We start from the raw sequence: 17,403 nt of genomic DNA on the forward strand, positions 1-17,403 counted from the left end.
TATTTCCTTCTGAGGAAACGGAATAGTTCAGTGAAACGAGGTTTGTAGCCAGCATCCCGTTAAGGCTTTGTTCTATCTTAGGTTTTTCTATTTTTTTCCTTAAGCTTTTTGATTTTTTTAATTATTTACCATATTTTTCGCTCTATAAGACGCACCAGACCATAAGACGCACCTAGTTTTTGGAGGAGGAAAACAAGAAAAAAAAATTTCTGAATCTCAGAAGCTAGAACAGCAAGAGGGATCGCTGCGCAGTGAAAGCAGCAATCCCTCTTGCTGTCCTGGCTTCTGGGATAGCTGCGCAGCCTGCATTCGCTCCATAACACACACACAAATTTCCCCTTACTTTTTAGGAGGGGAAAAGTGAGTCTTATAGAGCAAAAAATACGGTAGTTTATTTCCATAAGATAATATTTCTAGCCGATTAATTCTCGTTTCAGGCATTTTCACAATATTTCATTTGTTTTGTGCAATTGAAGTAGAGGCAGCAGAAACGTACATACTAGGGCTTTGCACCTATTCCAGCTGAATGCCAGATCCTGAGCTGAATCGGGCCAGCTGAGGTTGACCCAGGATTTGTCTGCAACCCAAGATTTGGCCAGAGTTGATTGAGGAGTGATCTGGAGCTGTCAAAGGAGGGGAGGCAGCCCAGCAGAGAGGAGCAGCAGCATGCAGGCTGCCTGTGTGTGTGTCTCTTCTTCCCTCCCAAATGTATATTTCATTAGGTTTTTGAGCCCCAGTTAAAAGATTATGCAAGGCTCTAGATTTGGTTTGCGGCTGCTCCGAAGTGCTGAGTAAGGCTCTGAATTAGATTGGGGGGTGGGTGGGCATGCACCGCTGTCATGGACTGGCTGGATGCAGAAAAAAATGTGGTGGGAGGCACCAGCTAGGGAACCTCTGGGGGGAGGCACCAGCTAGGGAACCTCTGGGGGAGAAGGCTCAGAGCCAGGGGACTGGTGGTGGGACTACGATGGGTGGCCAGAGGGTAAAGAGGGAGCAGAATGGGAGGAGGAGGAGGCATCGGAAGCTGAAGGGGCAACAGGGTTTAGTGAGCAGGAAAAAGTTGGGGCAGAGAGCAGTCCAGAAGTAGAGGCAGAAGCAGAGGCTGGAGAGGAGAAGGGTCATGTGATGGCCTGGGAATCGGATTCGGATGCTGAACCTGAGGAATCCCAGCCTGCACAGGATTCCCCGCCTCCAGAACCAGCTGAGCTGGGCTGGGGCATGAGCCCGAAGGGTCCTCACCTGTGCTGGATCCATAGGTGCAGGCACCAGCTGAGTCTGCTCTGGCTCCTGAGGGGATGTAGGACCCATTGCCTGCAGGTGCTCCACCCTCAGCCCCGTCAGAGGAAGGTGAGGTTGCCTCTGGGTCCGGTAACCCTCCAGCCGCTCCTGAGCTGCAGAGGCTCAGGGCAGAGAGGCGGAGAGAACTAAGTTCCCACAGGAGGAGTGCTTGCCTCCAGGCCAGGAGAGGCGAGTCACCTGAGGATCAGGGCGTCCCTATGCCTTGGGGAAGATAAAAGCCAGCCAGCCCCAGTCCCAAGTTGCGGGAGCAACATCATTGGTTGTCAGTTCCAGCCTGATCCCTGGCCTGCTTCCCTGCCGGAGCTCCTGACCTCACCTGATGCCCTGCCCTGCACCCAGCTTCAACTTCTACGGACTGCCTTCATTTTGCACCATCGACCTCGGACTGGACTCGGACCTCACCTCTCGGTTAGCCCCCGGGACCAGCACAGGTCAAGAGGTTGCTGAAGAATCCAGGGAGTCTCCCCCTCCTGCTGCGACCATCTCCCTTCTCCCCTGGTCTCCCAGAACGCACAGAGAAATGAAGAGGGTGGAGCAAAGAGAGACTAAGAGAAGGAGTCTTTGGCTGCTGGGAAAGGAACCAGGAGAGGAGTCTTAGAGAGCGCAAGTGCCTCATTGGGGCAAGACCGACTGGGAAGGGTGGCTGAGACCGCTAAGACTGAGCTGTTCCATTTATTTGAACAAAGAGCTCGCTTTCCTGACTTCGGGTGATTTACTGTATTGTTTCATTGCTGACTTCAGCTCCTGACAACAGCCCTAGTTCGCATAGAACTGCCTGCTCCCATAGGAACCTAGGATGCTGCCTTCTACTGATGAGTCAGACCACTGGTCCAGCTACTTTAGCTCAGAATTGCTTGCACTGACTGGCAGGGGCTCTGCGGGGATTCAGGCAGGGAGTCCCTCCCAGGAGATGCTGGAGATTGAATCTGGTGTTGCTGCACCACTGAGCCATGGCACACCCCTGTCCTAATATCCACGGAGACCTTTCCCCAGGTGCTCCCTCAGTCTGAAGTGCAGACGGTGGCTATGAGGAAGGAGGACTTTTTAGCAGTGCTACCTGCCCCACTTGTGGAACAGTTTCCCTAGAGCCTGGCACCGACGTTGTAATCAACGCAAGGCAAATACGTCCTTGTTCTCCCGAGCTTTTTAATGCCTTCTGACATTTTAAGAACACCTTTTGAAGATAATTTTAGCACCGTGGAAAGACTGGGTTGAATATTAGCGCCCTCGGTCTTAACAGAAGTTTCTTGAGGTTTTTTCCTTTAAAAAACCACACCCTTAATGAAGTTGTTCAGCACGTTCAATCGATGAGGCTCTTGGATTATGGTCGTTGCTGCCTATCTCCCTAGGTTGGGATGTGGGATTTCTATATTGAATTTTCTTGCGGTGTTGTTATACCATGCTTTAAATTCTCTTTGAAAACTAATGGCTGTATGTTGCCTGGACAACATAATGTTATCCGAGTGGCATGGCTCCACTGCCTGTGGCAATATATGCCTCTGAATGCCCGTGACTGGGAATGTGCTCAGGTTCGGCTTGCAGACTTCCCATGAGTACCTAGTCAGCCACTGCAAGAACAGGATCCTAGACTAGATGGGCCACTGGCCTGATCCAGCACTCCCCTCTTACGTTCCTATGGCCATGTGTCCTAATTTAGAGAAGACTGTCCTTGATCTGAAGGGCCATCGCTGGTCCGAGTCCAGTTTCCTTGTTGCTTATTTGGCATCTGTCTGTCTCGAGAGACAATGGAGTGTTCCTCCAGGGGTGATGTCAAACGGCTGCATGAGCAGCGCTGAAGTGACCTGCCTGGGACGCAAGCCTGGGCAGTGGGGATGGAGGTCCTGGGCCACCCAGACAACAGGGTGGGACTCGAACCAATGGATTCAAGTTACAAGGAAGGAGATTCCAACTAAACATGAGGAAGAACTTTCTGACAGTTTTTAAAAAGAGAAGATCAGTATTGCAAAGCCCCATCTAAACAATATAGCTGTGCTGTGTCCCATTGGTGAAGTGGTGGTCACAGTTGTCCTTCTTCTCATAGGAAATGCTCTGTGAGGGCGAGGGGACAAAATATGGTGGAGTCAAGGAGGGTCAGTTGGGGTGGCAGCGGAGTGAGAAATTTCCATCTGAGGAATGTTGAAGGGAATGTAGGGCCTGCTGCCCCAAAAGGGTGGCCCCTCGCAAAGGCTGTTGTGTTGCGTCTCAGGGGCGTGGGGAACCACCAGAAGTGTCCCCTCAGTGGGTCTCAGGGATGGAGAATGGAGCACAAGGGATCAGGTGGTTCTCAAGGTACTGTGAGCCCAAGCTGTTTAGCGCTCTGTGCATTATTGTGGGTTAAACCACAGAGCCTAGGGCTTGCCCATCAGAAGGTCGGCAGTTCAAATCCCCGCGCTGGGGTGAGCTCCCATTGCTTGGTCCCTGCTCCTGCCAACCTAGCAGTTCGAAAGTCAAAGTGCAAGTAGATAAATAGGTACCATTCTGGCGGGAAGGTAAATGGCATTTCCGTACACTGCTCTGGTTTGCCAAAAGCGGCTTAGTCATTCTGGCCACATGACCCAGAAGATGTACACCAGCTCTCTCGGCCAGTAAAGCAAGATGAGCGCCGCAATCCCAGAGTCATCTGGGACTGGACCTAATGGTCAGGGGTCCCTTTACCTTACCTTGAACCTGGCCCAGGAGGAAAAGACCACTCAGTGCAGCGCTCTCTGCATCAGAGTAACACATTTGCAGCAATCTGCTCCTGCAAGCAGGTCCTTCCACTGCTACGTCAAATCAGCCTCTCTCTTCATCTGCAGCTTTCTTAAGGTGATCAGCAGAGCTTGCAAGTGCCCAGAACTGGCTGGATGCTGATCATCCAGTTCAGTCCATATGGTTCCTTTATTTTTCTATTAAAGATGAGCCGAAGAAAGGAGAGGGGGGGGGAGAGAGATTGTGGTTTGTTGATACGCAGGTTGAAAGCGGAGCTGGGACTAAGCTGGCGTTACACCCCTGATTTATTCTTCTCCCTCAATCCAAAGCACCAGTTTGTTTGTTCTTTAATCATACTGAGAGATTGGATTTGATAAGGTCATATGTTCGCCTCAGACTCCACATGGTAGCAATTTAAGGTTTGGTTCAGGAGGCCAGATGGAGTCAAAAGCTTTTCAGAACTCAATGGAGCAAGCAACAATAGCCGAAATCTGTGCTTCCTCTTTTGCATTCCCTCCCCCCCCCCACCTTTTGGGTATGTGGGGATAAATGCCTTTAATGAATACGAAAATGTGGTTGGTGGTTTGCTCCTTCTTTGTCTGGAAACGAAACCCACTTGAATGCCTGTTAATTACACGGCAATTTTCTCTGTTGAGGAGACTGCTGAGCGGTTTGCCTTCATTACAGGCTAACATAATTATCAGATGCTGGGGACAAACAGTAGGGGACAGCCATCTCCATCATACCCTATTTTTGAACTTCCCAGGGGCTTTTGGCTGCCCACTGCTGGGTACTAAGTGCTAAGACTACATGGGCCTGTCATCTGATCCAGCGCAGCAGTTCTTAAGTTCCTAATGTTGCAACTTTGGGAGACTGGTGTATTTTACTCTGCTAAATTTCTAGGTTACGCCAACTCCAGGGCTTCCAATAGGACCAAAGCTGCTCAGTTAAAAAAGAAAAGTTTACGCGGCGCATCGTTAAACTGTGGAACTCACTGCCACAGGAACCAATGGTGGCTACCACCTTGGATGGCTTTAAAAGCAGATTGGACAAATTCTTAGAAGAAAGGCAGGATAAGGACAATAATAAATTCAGCTCTGTACTCTTGCTCAGAGTAAACCCCTTGTCCATTCCTTGTAATAGGCCTGCTAATCTGAATGCTGCCTAATAACAAGAATAAATATTCTTTATATACTGCCTGAAAACTGCTAGGCCCTGGGTCTGAACATTTAGGAGATTCATAGGGCAGAGACATTCCAGGGCCCAAAAATGCTTCACTGGGAATTTGCTACCCCCTGTTAAAGTGGCTCACACCACAGGGCAGTTGCCCACAGATCCTGGCAGATCTAAGTAGGGGTCAGCAAGGTTTACCTTGCCTGGGCCGGTTCACTTCAGCGGAGATCCCTCCATGGGCTGGATCGCGTGCACTCATGCAATTACCGGTATCTGTGTCTGTGCAGGTGCGATTTCCGGTGTCGGTGCAGATGCCATTTCTGGCATCTGCGCATGCACAGACACTATTTCCGGTGCCGTGGAAGTGAGTCACCACGTTGCGCCAGTTTAGCGCAGCGCAAGGGTATTCGCCGAGTGGGTGGCTCGGTTCGGGGGCCCATGGGCCTTAGGTTGCCGACCCCTAATCTAGAGAGATTCCCCATTGGCACTGTATTTTCAAGGCAGCATCATACCACTTTAAACAGTCATGGCCAGGGGTCAGCAAACTTTTTCAGCAGGGGGCCAGTCCACTGTCCCTCAGACGTTGTGGTGGGCCAGACTATATTTTGAAGGGGAAAAAATGAACAAATTCCTATGTCCCACAAATAACCCAGAGATGCATTTTACATAAAAGCACACATTCTACTCATGTAAAAACACGCTGATTCCCAGACCATCCGCGGGCCAGATTTAAAAGGTGATTGGGCCAGATCTGGCCACTGGGCCTTAGTTTGCCTACCCATGGTCATGGCTGTTTAAAGTGGTATGTATCCTGGGAACTGCCGTTTGTTAAGGGTGCTGAGAGTTCATAAGAGACCCCTGTGCTGCAACGGTCAATCCCTCCTCCCAGGGAACTCTGGGAATTGTGTTCCTTCCAGTTGACCCAGTTACCTTTGTTGGTGCCTGCTCTTTCCCCCTGTTTCGTTTGAATGGCCTTGGGAGTGTCCTATTCCCATTGCTTCTCCTAGCCATTTTATGCCCCTTTCTAAGGTCCGACAGAGGATGTGGTGGCGCTGTGGGTTAAACCAAAGAGCCTAGGGCTTGCCGATCAGAAGGTCGGCGGTTCGAATCCCTGTGACGGGGTGAGCTCCCATTGCTCGGTCCCTGCTCCTACCAACCTAGCAATTCGAAAGCACATCCAAGTGCAAGTAGATAAATAGGTACCTCTCCGTCGGGAAGGTAAACGGCGTTTCTGTGAGCTGCTCTGGTTCGCCAGAAGCGGCTTAGTCATGCTGGCCACATGACTAGGAAGCTGTACGCCAGCTCCCTCGGCCAATGAAGCAAGATGAGCGCCGCAACCCCAGAGTCGGCCATGACTGGGCCTAATGGTCAGGGGTCCCTTTACCTTTAAGGTCCGACAGAGCACAGTTCCTACTTGGAGCAAGAGCTGAAACCTGAAGTGGTATCTCAGGAACACCATCTCCACTAGCTGCAGCCAGCCAGCCAGCCCCTTTGCCTTCCGGGACAAACTCACAGGTACGGAAGAGCAACATTTTCATCTCCTAAAATGATGCTGCTGTTAGAGGCACAGCTATCAGGGCCAGTTGTAAAGTTGGCAGCCTCTTGAAGAAGAAAGAAAATCCATACATAAATGCAGCTACATTGTGAGCATCGGAATAAATCTCCCTGTGAGGTATTGATGGTAATCAGTAACTCATTGTTTCCCCCCAATCATTCCTTGGCCTTCCCATAATGTGGAAGAAAGTCAGTTCTCCCAAAAGGTGTTTTTCTCGACTACATGGTTACAGTAATTGCTCGATTTGCATGCACAGCTCAGGTTTTCTCCTGCACTGATCCCACCTGTTTCTTCCCTTTTGGCTCAGCTCAGCCAAGGCACAAAACCAAACCGGTGGAGCATCATTCCTTAGCAACCTTCCAAGAAAGGCCTCCTTCCTGTTTTTCTTAAATAAATTATATATATATATATATATATATATATATATATATATATATATATGCTGAAGGCTTTTGCAATGGTCTTTTCCCTTGGCTTCGTGGCGGAGCGGTATATTACAATTATATGAGCTGTGCCGGTAGAATGATGTTCTGTCATGTTGCTGTTGTTGTTGCTGCTTGTTTGTAAGCCGCTTTGGGATTCGTTGAATGGAACGCTGCATAGAAATGCAATCAGTCAAGTGAAAGGGGATGACACGGGACGCCTCTAGACTGTCACTGTTTTCTGCAAGAGGGATATGAGCGCTCGCCCGCCCGGTTTGCGCATTTGAAGTGGATCCGAGGGTTCTGTTGCCCCAGAGTAACAAATCCAATCCTTTCTCCCTTCATGTTTTTAAAGCTGCGGCAGACTCTTTGTGGTTTGGGCAGTGACAGGGGAAGAGCATTAAAAAGCGTGGGATGAATGAATGATTAACGGAAAGACGGTTTAAACGCCCCGCAAGCAAATCAGGACGTATGCTTATTGTCGCTTAAGCGCCCTATAAACAAACTGGAATAAATGCCGAATAAAGACTCGGTATAAACCAACCTCCCTGTAAGCTTGGTGCAGGCAAACCCAGAGAACATGAATCAGGAGATTCATGCATGCACGAACCGACACATCATCTCTCCGCAGTTCACGCATTCTGTCACGCTGAATACCTGGAACATTCTTTGCCCCACTCTGTTCATTAACTTGCATTGTTCCAATCATTCCACATAGAACCACAGCATTGTTGAGTTGTATGGACCCCCAGGGGTAATCTATTCCAACCCCCCTGGAAGGCAGGAATCAAAACCAAAGAAACCCTGGCAGATTGCCGTCCAACCTCTGTTTAAAAACCCCCAAGGAAGGAGAGTCCATCACCTTCCAAGGCAGTCGGTTCCACTGTCAGAACCAGTGGCGTAGCGTGGGGAGTGCAGGGGGGGCCGGCCGCACCGGGCACAACATCTGGGGGTTAGGGTTAGGGGGCGCAAATCCATGGGTTAGGGGGTGCAAATTACTTGCCTTGTCCCGGGTGCTGACAACCCACGCTACGCCACTGGTCAGAACGACGCTTGCTGTTAAAAAGTCCTTCCTAATATTCAGTCAGAATATCCTTTCCTGTAACTTGAATCCATTGGATTGGGTCCTACCCATAGCTGTCAACTTTTCCCTTTTATTGTGAGGAATCCTGTTTGGAATAAGGGAATTTCCCTTTAAAAAAGGGAAACGTTGACAGCTATGGTCCTACCCCACCGGAGCAGCCAAAAACAAGCTTGCTCCACCGTCCATTTGACAGCCCTTCAGCTATTTGAAGATGGCCATAATATCACCTCTCAGTCTTCTCCAAGGCAAACATACTCAGCTCCCTCCACCGTTCCTCATAAGGCTTGCTTTCCAGAACCTTGCTCATCTTGGTCGCCCTCCTCTGTACACATTCCAGCTTGTCAAGATCCTCCTTAATCTGTGGCGCCCAGAACTGGGCACAGTGATTGCTGCTGAGCCATTGTCAATCTGCCTGCCAAGACCTCAGCGACCATGCTTCAGCCATTTTTGCAGAAAACAACTCCCATTCTCTCTCTCAAGTAGATAGATCAGCTCAACAGAAGCTGCTTTTAGGTACCTGGGACTTGAGTTACTAAACCTTGTCCAGTAACACAGGTCCCATTGGCATAAGAAAATAGGCCCAGGGCCTCCTCCAGAATCTTAAAGAAACAGCCTCCCATGCAAGGGACCCTGAGGATCATCTACTCAAACCCCTTGGAGTGCAGGAATATGCACCTCTCCCATACCAGGGATTGAACCTTGAAGCTTGGCATTGTCACCACAGTGCTCTAACCAGCTGAGCTATGTCCCATCCAGCTCTGCAGTTCTACGATTCCATTCTTTGTTCTCATTTCTTCCTAACTAGAACCTACCTGGGGGGGGGGGGTTATAATTAGCCTTTCTTGTACATGTGATTGGCTTCTGCCAAGGGAGAAGAAATGGCCAGTGCTTCCCAATGAGAAGGCTTAAAGAGGAATTTGTATTCACACACCATTTTTTTAAGACATCATGAGAGCAGGTATCTCCAGGGGGTCCCCACGCCTAGCTGGATGATTCACCAGCCATATCAGCCTAAAATCCCTCAGAAGCCATCTCCATAGATCGGCTTCTTCTATTTTAATTTATCGCCTCACTATCTTAATAAGGGTATCTGCAGACAGTTTATATTTTCCGGACAGGATTTTAGCAGCTCTCGGAACTTTAGGTTTTCATAATCAAAGCGGATTCAAGTGATCTGCCTGCCGAGCACAACAAATCCACTTTAAAACACACAAGCACACAATTTGGTGCATCTGTGGGGGTGGGGTTCTTGAATATTGATTGTTGCTTCTTGTATGAATGTGTGAAAACAATTAAATATTGGGGGCGGGGGACCAGATATTATGTGGTTTGGAAAGTGATGGGGAAATGAAGTGAGAAATGTAGGGTGAACGGACTATTGACGGTTGGTTAGAGCATGGTGCTGGTAACGCTGAGGTTGCAGGTTCGATCCCTGTGTGGGGCAGCTGCATATTCCTGCATTCCAGGGGGTTGGACTAGATGATCCTTGGGGCCCCTTCCACCGCTACAATTCTATGATTTTATTTTTAAACTTTAAAAAGAATTACAAACATCAAATTCAAAATCCATATTCATTTTGTAACATAAGCTTATCACATAGTTGACTAGATTAAAATATACCTAATTGCTATAGAGTTCCCCTTTGCTATATATAAGGTAAAGGTAAAGGGACCCCTGACCATTAGGTCCAGTCGAGGCCGACTCTGGGGTTGTGGCGCTCATCTCGCTTTATTGGCCGAGGGAGCCGACGTACAGCTTCTGGGTCATGTGGCCAGCATGACTAAGCCGCTTCTGGCGAACCAGAACAGTGCACGGAAACGCCGTTTACCTTCCCCCTGGAGTGGTACCTATTTATGTACTTGCACTGGCGTGCTTTCGAACTGCTAGGTTGGCAGGAGCTGGGACCGAACAACGGGAGCTCACCCCGTCGCGGGGATTCGAACCGCCAACCTTCTGATTGGCAAGCCCTAGGCTCTGTGGTTTAACCCACAGCGCCACCCGCATCCCATTTTGCTATATATAAATTTCTAATATAATATTTCTAATTACGTTGCATTTATATATCTACAATTCTATGATTATATGGCATGTAAACACCCTGTAAACTAATCAGAAGAGAAGCTCAGCAATTGCCAAATATAGCCTAACCAACCCATAAGCTCTCTGCATGCAGATCAGGAGGAATGCTGAGTAAAGGGGTCATTCGGCAGAACCTTAAATTAGCTTTATTAAATTAAGAGCACCACCTTTGTGTCTGGTGATTAATCACAGCTCTGTTTTATTCCTATCTGATAACAATACCATTAAAATAAAATAAAATACAAAGCCTTTCATGATGAGCCTTCCTGGTTGCCTGCTCTTCCCTCGCCACCCCTGCAGTTCCTTGTCAGCCTGTGGCCTCTTTGTCTTTCTTGCAGAGTTATGCATCTTCAAACCCTCCTGGACAAGCACTGTGCAGAGTCGGTGTTAGGGAACTCAAAGCAGACCATGTCAAATTCTCCCCTTTGTTCTCACTTCAACCGTGTGCAGTGTAAGGAAAGCCAGAGCACACTTTTTATTCCTGAATCAACATCGGAGGCACCGTTTTTCCTCCTTCTTTTGAAAAAAGGGTTGCTTTTAACCTAAAGGAAGAGCAACCCTCGTTTTTCTCCACGAGGCACCATGGAATGCAGAACTTCCATGTTCAGACATAGTCAATGCTCATTGACTACCAATTTGCTGGGGAGCCAGATATGCCCAGAAGCACCTGACTGGTCTCTACTGGAAGCAGGAGGCTATGCTGCTAACTTTCTGTTCTGACCCAGCAGGTATCCTCTTACATTGTGTAAAGATTTTTTTTATCCCGTTCTTCGATTTTTCTTTTTTAAAAAAGGTTCCCAAGAGTTGCTTATTTTGGAGCCTAAAAAGAGGTTCCCGAGGTGGCTTACAAGTCAATAAAAACAACGCAGTTCCTGCCCACCGTGCTTGCAATCTACAAAGGCACGACATCAGAGGAAAATTGAATTGGGAGGGAGGAGGAAATAAGAAAAACCACATACCTGTTCTTTCCTTACGCGTCTTCCTAATGGCCAGCTGAGATGGAAACAGCTCTCTCTTTTGAGTGGGTGCCTCAACTTGGAAGAGGTAAGGCCAAGAGTGGTGACTAATGCAAAGAACGAACAGGCAATTTCCTTTATGGGCAGGTAATCGCGCTGCATCTTTGCATCAGAATTACTCACTGTCAGATGAGGTCACTCGCTTTGAGTAGGGGCTACGGTCTTGCAGGGAGCCTTGATTTAGTTACCTGCGGCATGTGAGCAGGCAAATGGCTGCTTCTTGCTGAACGAGAGCAATTGTGCCATTGAGGTCACCCAGGTTACAGACTGAGAGACCTGGGGGGGACCATGGAGGTCATCCAGTCTGACCCCCTCACTCAACGCAAGATCAACATTGCCAGATGATGCAATTACAGCACACGCAAGAGATGGCCACCGTCCTTCTGCTGAAATACCTGCCACAGAGGAGGACCCACTTCCTCCCAAGTCAGCCTGTCCCATGGTCAAGCAGGCCCAACCATGGGCGTAGAAAGGATTTATATTAGGGGGATGGCCGGGGCAGAACCTCGTTTGCTATGTATTTTTTATTGATTTTTATTAGTGGGGGGGCAGCTGCCCCTCCCTGCTACAGCCACGTTGGGAAGTTTCTCTTTGCATTTAGCTGAAATGCAATTTAGTTTCTAGCCCTGCCCTCTGGGGCAACAGAGAACAGCTCTGCTCCATCTTCTTCTGTAATGACAGCCCTTCAGATATTTGAAGGTAAGGTAAAGGTAAAGGGACCCCTGACCATTAGGTTCAGTCATGGCCGACTATGGGGTTGCGGCGCTCATCTCGCTCTATAGGCCGAGGGAGCCGGCGTACAGCTTCCGGGTCATGTGGCCAGCATGACTAAGCCGCTTCTGGCGAAACCAGAGCAGCGCACGGAAACGCCGTTGACCTTCCCGCCGGAGCGGTACCTATTTATCTACTTGCACTTTGACGTGCTTTCGAACTGCTAGGTTGGCAGGAGCAACTGGAGCTCACCCTGTCGCGGGGATTTGAACCGCCGACCTTCTGGTCAGCAAGCCTTAGACTCTGTGGTTTAGGCCACAGCACCACCCGCTGCTAATTAAACAGTCATGGCTTTCCCCACAGCCTCCTGGGAGCTGCAATTTGTTAAGGGTGCTGAGAGCCGTCCCTCCCCAATTCCCCTCGTAGAGCTACAATTCCCAGAATTCCCTGGAAAGTAGAACTAACCATTAAACTTCTCTGTGAGGGTCTCCTAGCAACTCTCAACAGCTTTTACAAATTGTCAAGGAAGCCACGACTGTTCGAAGTCCCATAATGTCGCTTTCATTGTAAAGTGCCTCCCCTTAATCTCTCATCCAAGCTAAACATACCCAGCTCTTTCAAACATTCCTCTAGTGTGAGCCAGGTTGGGACATCCCTAAGTAGGTGATTTGAATCCAGGTCTCCTGGTCTGAATTTTCCATCTTCTCGATGGACTATATGGAATTGGTGGAAATGACTGGCAGAATCCGAGACCAGGGAGAAGAGCTGGTGGAAAAAGATTGGAAGAAATTTAAAGACTATCTGCAGAAATACTGTAAAATTAATGAATGTTAAAATGATGTTGGATTGAAAATAAGTGGCATTAGCAACAAAGTTAATAAGAATATGCAAAAATGGATTGATAATATATGAAAATATATAATATTATGTTAAGATTTAAAGTTAAGATAAATGAAAGAGGGTAAGGATTTGCTGATTTGATTATGTAAATGGGAATACAAAAAGGGGAGGTGTGAGGAGGTCAACGAAACAAGCAAATGAGTTCAAAGATACGTAAAAATGGATTTCTTTTTAATTTTTCTTTTTATCTTGTAATCTTTATTTCTTAATTTTTGTATTTTTCTTTTTCTTAGTTTTTCCTTCTTATATGCTTTTTTAATTTTCACTCTGTAAACCTTTGTTTTTTGTAAAATCTCAATAAATATTTTTTTTAAAAAAACGAATTTTCCATCTTCTCAGCTACCCCACACTAATCCTCTGGTCTCGTGACCTACCCGCTTTCTCCCTTTCCCTAGAAATGCAGTGCTAATGCACTCCCTGTTGCCTCTCCCTTCTTCTGCCTGGAGCATATAGAATAATTTGTTATATTTAGGGGCGTATGCAGATGGCCATTTACGAAGTAGCAACTTGTGGGCATCAATCCATACGGGGAGCCACCATCTGCCTGGAGCACCCGCCCATGCGTTGATCTGAGGAGAGCTGTACCGGCTCCTCTGCTTCCCTAGATTCTCTAATTGGTTGCGGAAATGCGATAAAAACCCTCTCCAGGTGGGCCGGCAGTATGGCTGATCAGCACCCCAGGTGGCTGCCTGCTCACTGAGGAATAGTTATCAACTTGGGAAATGGCTCTCTGTATTCCCTCTGTGCTGATGCAGTTTGCTTAACCTTTAGAGCATGGAGAGGCAAACTAAGGCCCGGGGGCCGGATCCGGCCCCCACGCCTTCTAAATCCGGCCCATGGACGGTCCAGGAATCAGCATGTTTTTACATGAGTAGAATGTGTGCTTTTATTTAAAATGCATCTCTGGGTTATTTGTTGGGCATAGAAATTCGTTAATTTTTTCTCCAAAATATAGTCACAAGGTATGAGGGACAGTGGACCGGCCCCCTGCTAAAAAAGTTTGCTGACCCCTGCTTTAGAGGGTATCTATGTAAAATAACTCGCATTGCATATGGCAGAATTCCTTCACTGAAGACTTCCTTCGCCGCGTAAAGTTTTTTGTACTGTACCTGAATTGGCTCCCAAACATTTATTCCAACGGGCTGCTTGAGAATTGCTTAGGGTCTTGTATTATCCCTTAACAATGTTTCTGCTTGTTTTAGCAGTTGCAATGTGCTGTGCTAGATGCGGCGTACTTTTTAATTGTATTTTAAATGCTTCTTTTATTTCTAGCATGCTGGGCAGAGTTCAGCTCAGCAAACACACAATGGAACAACTTCCGCTTGGGCAGCTGGACTCCCCTAATCTCTCCTCCTTTCACGTGTGGCCTGTGGCATCCACAGATCTGCTCTGGAGGGTTTGGGGGACCCCCCCAGGACAGATTTAGAGGGGGACCCATTTTTTAAATTGTGTTATAGAATTGTAGAATTATAGAGTTGGAAGGGACCCTGAGTGTCATCCTAGTCCAGCCTTTCTCAACCTGTGGGTCCCCAGATGTTGTTGAACTACAACTCCCATCACCCCTAGCTAGGAAGGCCAGAGCTCAGGGATGATGGGAGTTGTAGTCCAACAACATCTGGGGACCCACAGGTTGAGAACTAACATCTGGGGACCCACAGGTTGAGAACTGCTGTCTAGTCCAGCCCCCTGCAATGTAGGAATCTCAGCTAAAGCATCTATGACAGATGCCCATCCAACCTCTGCTTTAAAATCTCCAAAGAAGGAAGTTATTATTTTCATTCCGTAAGATTCCATAAGGTGGCATATATGAATGAAAACATGTGCTTTCTATTCTCACAACAGCCTTGCGGAGTTTGTTGTTGTTGTTGTTTAGTCATTTAGTCGTGTCCAACTCTTCGTGACCCCATGGACCAGAGCACGCCAGGCATTCCTCTCTTCCACTGCCTCCCGCAGTTTGGTCAAACTCTTACTGGTAGCTTCAAGAACAATGTCCAGCCATCTCGTCCTCTGCCGTCCCCTTCTCCTTGTGCCCTCCATCTTTCCCAACGTCAGGGCCTTTTCCAGGGAGTCTTCTCTTCTCATGAGGTGGCCAAAGTATTGGAGCCTCAGCTTCAGGATCTGTCCTCAGGGCTGATTTCCTTAAGAATGGATAAGAATGGAGTTATGTAGGGTCAAAAAATGATAGGCTCCAGGTCACCCGAAAAGCTTTGTGGCTGAATCAAGATTTGAACTCAGACCTCCAAGATCCTAAGCAGTACAGCACACAGACTCTCATGATGCAGGCTGCTTATAAACCAGTGCTGATCACTGCTTAAAATAAAATAAAATTGAATTGTTCCCTTCTTCTTTTCCCCCTCCTCTACCTTGCCTTCCCCCCTTCCCTCCACCTCTTCTTCTCCCTCTCCCCTCCCAGGCTGCAAACTCATCTTCCCTCCTTGGGATGGCGGCATCCGCTACCGAGGCTTGACTCGCGAACAGGTCCAGAGTGCCCGCTTCCTGCCCTTCGACTACGAGATCGAATACGTGTGCCGGCCCGAGCGCGAGATCGTGGGTCCCAAAGTGCGGAAGTGCCTGTCCAACGGCACCTGGACGGACAGTGAAGTCGAGAGCCGCTGCTGTGAGTTCCATGTGGCAGAGGGGGAAGAGTTGTTATTGTTGAGTTGTGGGTGAACATATCAGACGACACAGCGATTCTTCAAACAGCTCTTGTTTATTCACAGGCCAGAACAGAACTGAACTGAAGGGTTCAGTCAGCCTGCTTATATACAGCTCCAATACAACGTAACTGTAACAATTTTCTAAAACTATCCAATCACTGAACGTCACTTTCGATCCCTTATTTGCATAACTATCTACAGTATCCCCCTGCTGGCCCAGGGTAAGAAGTTCAGTACATAACAGTTATTGCCATGCATGTCCTTCTGCTTGCCCCCAGAGCCAGGCCAGGCTGTGGAGAGGGGCTGAACCACTGTCCACACTTAGCAGTGAGTTGGATGAGGGTCAGTTAAGCTGAATCTGAATCTTGGCAAGTGGTCTGGTAGCTCCTGAGGCTGGGGATTTACCTGCTTTAGATGGGATGCCACCCCTCCTGTGTCAGGGGCTGGTCTGAATCGGAAGATTGGGGAATGCAATCACAGGAAGATCAGATCCTAACAGAAGAGGAAGGGGAATATTCGCCCACCCCCTTTGGTTCCAGTGTCTCCAGAATAATAATAATAATAATAATAATAATAATAATAATTTATACCCCCGCCCTTCCCAGTTCAAAAACCAGGCTCAGGGCGGCTAACAGCAACTTTAAAACACTTAATTGTAAAATCAGCATTAAATACAGTATAAAAACATGAATAACAATAACATTCAAAATTCAGAAATTTAATTTAGGGGAAATAAGCATTAGATAATTCCCAGGGCTAGCTGGCTGAATTGGTCCTACTTGGGCCAGTGAGGAGGCCAGGGGAGAATTAGCTGTGGGGTCTCAGAGTGGGTGATCTTCATAAAAGGGGAAGGGGAGGGAAGAGAAGGGAAATAAAAGATCAGGCTGAATTCAAATTAAAGGCCAGGCGGAATAGCAGGGAGACAGGCTGACACGCAAGCTGCACAGTTGAGAGAGGAGCTGCCCAGCTTTGAGATAGTAGCTAAGCAACCAGAAGGGAGGGGGCAGCTGGGCAATATATTGGTCAAGAGTGGGAGGGAATCCCCTCCCTCCCCCCAAACTCAGGTGTTCGAGCGTGTCAGAGAACAAAGGAAATGTGGGGGGGGGAGACTTCTGTTTGGCGCACTCCTTGCTGCGGAAATCGCAAGGAGGAGTCAAAGGAGGCAGCTAATGTCTTTGCAGAGAAATGCCCACTTGTGCTGGTAACAGAATGCTGTAATAAAAAGACCATAAATCTACCAAATGCTCGTTAATTCTTATTGGTGAGCTACCAGAAGGGAGATGGGAACTCCCATACCTGACATCCTGAAGGCACAGGTGTACAGCTGGGGAGCTCTCCTTGATTCAACGGGGTCACGTGATGTCCAAGTGTAAATAGCTCTAAGTGAATAATAATAATAATAATAATAATAATAATAATAATAATAATAATTTATTTATACCCCGCCCATCTGGCTGGGTTTCCCCAGCTACTCTGGGCGGCTTCCAACAAAAGATTAAAAATGCATTAAAACATCAATCATTAAAAACTTCCCTAAACAGGGCTGCCTTCAGATGTCTTCTAAAAGTCAGATAGTTGTTTATTTCATTGACATCTAATGGGAGCGCATTCCACAGGGCGGGCCCCACTACTGAGAAGTTCCTCTTCCTGGTTCCCTGTAACTTGACTTCTGGCAGTGAGGGAACCGCCAGAAGGCCCTCGGTGCTGGATCTCAGTGTCTGGGTTGAACGATGAGGGTGGAGACACTCCTTCAGGTATACTTATGCTACCAAGCCAAGCTACATACTCTAGTAATCAGACCATACTTCTCAAAGAACTG

At 47.9% G+C, this 17,403-nt stretch overlaps 1 protein-coding gene across 1 annotated transcript in view; it reads left to right on the top strand.

Moving 5' to 3' along the window:
- The window catches only part of GABBR1 (gamma-aminobutyric acid type B receptor subunit 1), a 164,917-nt gene that overhangs the window by 81,490 nt on the left and 66,024 nt on the right, over positions 1-17,403 (top strand). Inside the window, exon 4 of the mRNA XM_081901508.1 lies at positions 15,341-15,544. Within this exon, the coding sequence (XP_081757634.1) occupies positions 15,341-15,544 (204 nt within the window). The remainder of the gene's footprint in view (positions 1-15,340; positions 15,545-17,403) is intronic.

This window comes from Podarcis melisellensis (assembly GCF_964234715.1).
Source record: "Podarcis melisellensis genome assembly, chromosome: 2".
In the NCBI taxonomy this organism is placed as follows: domain Eukaryota; kingdom Metazoa; phylum Chordata; class Lepidosauria; order Squamata; family Lacertidae; genus Podarcis; species Podarcis melisellensis.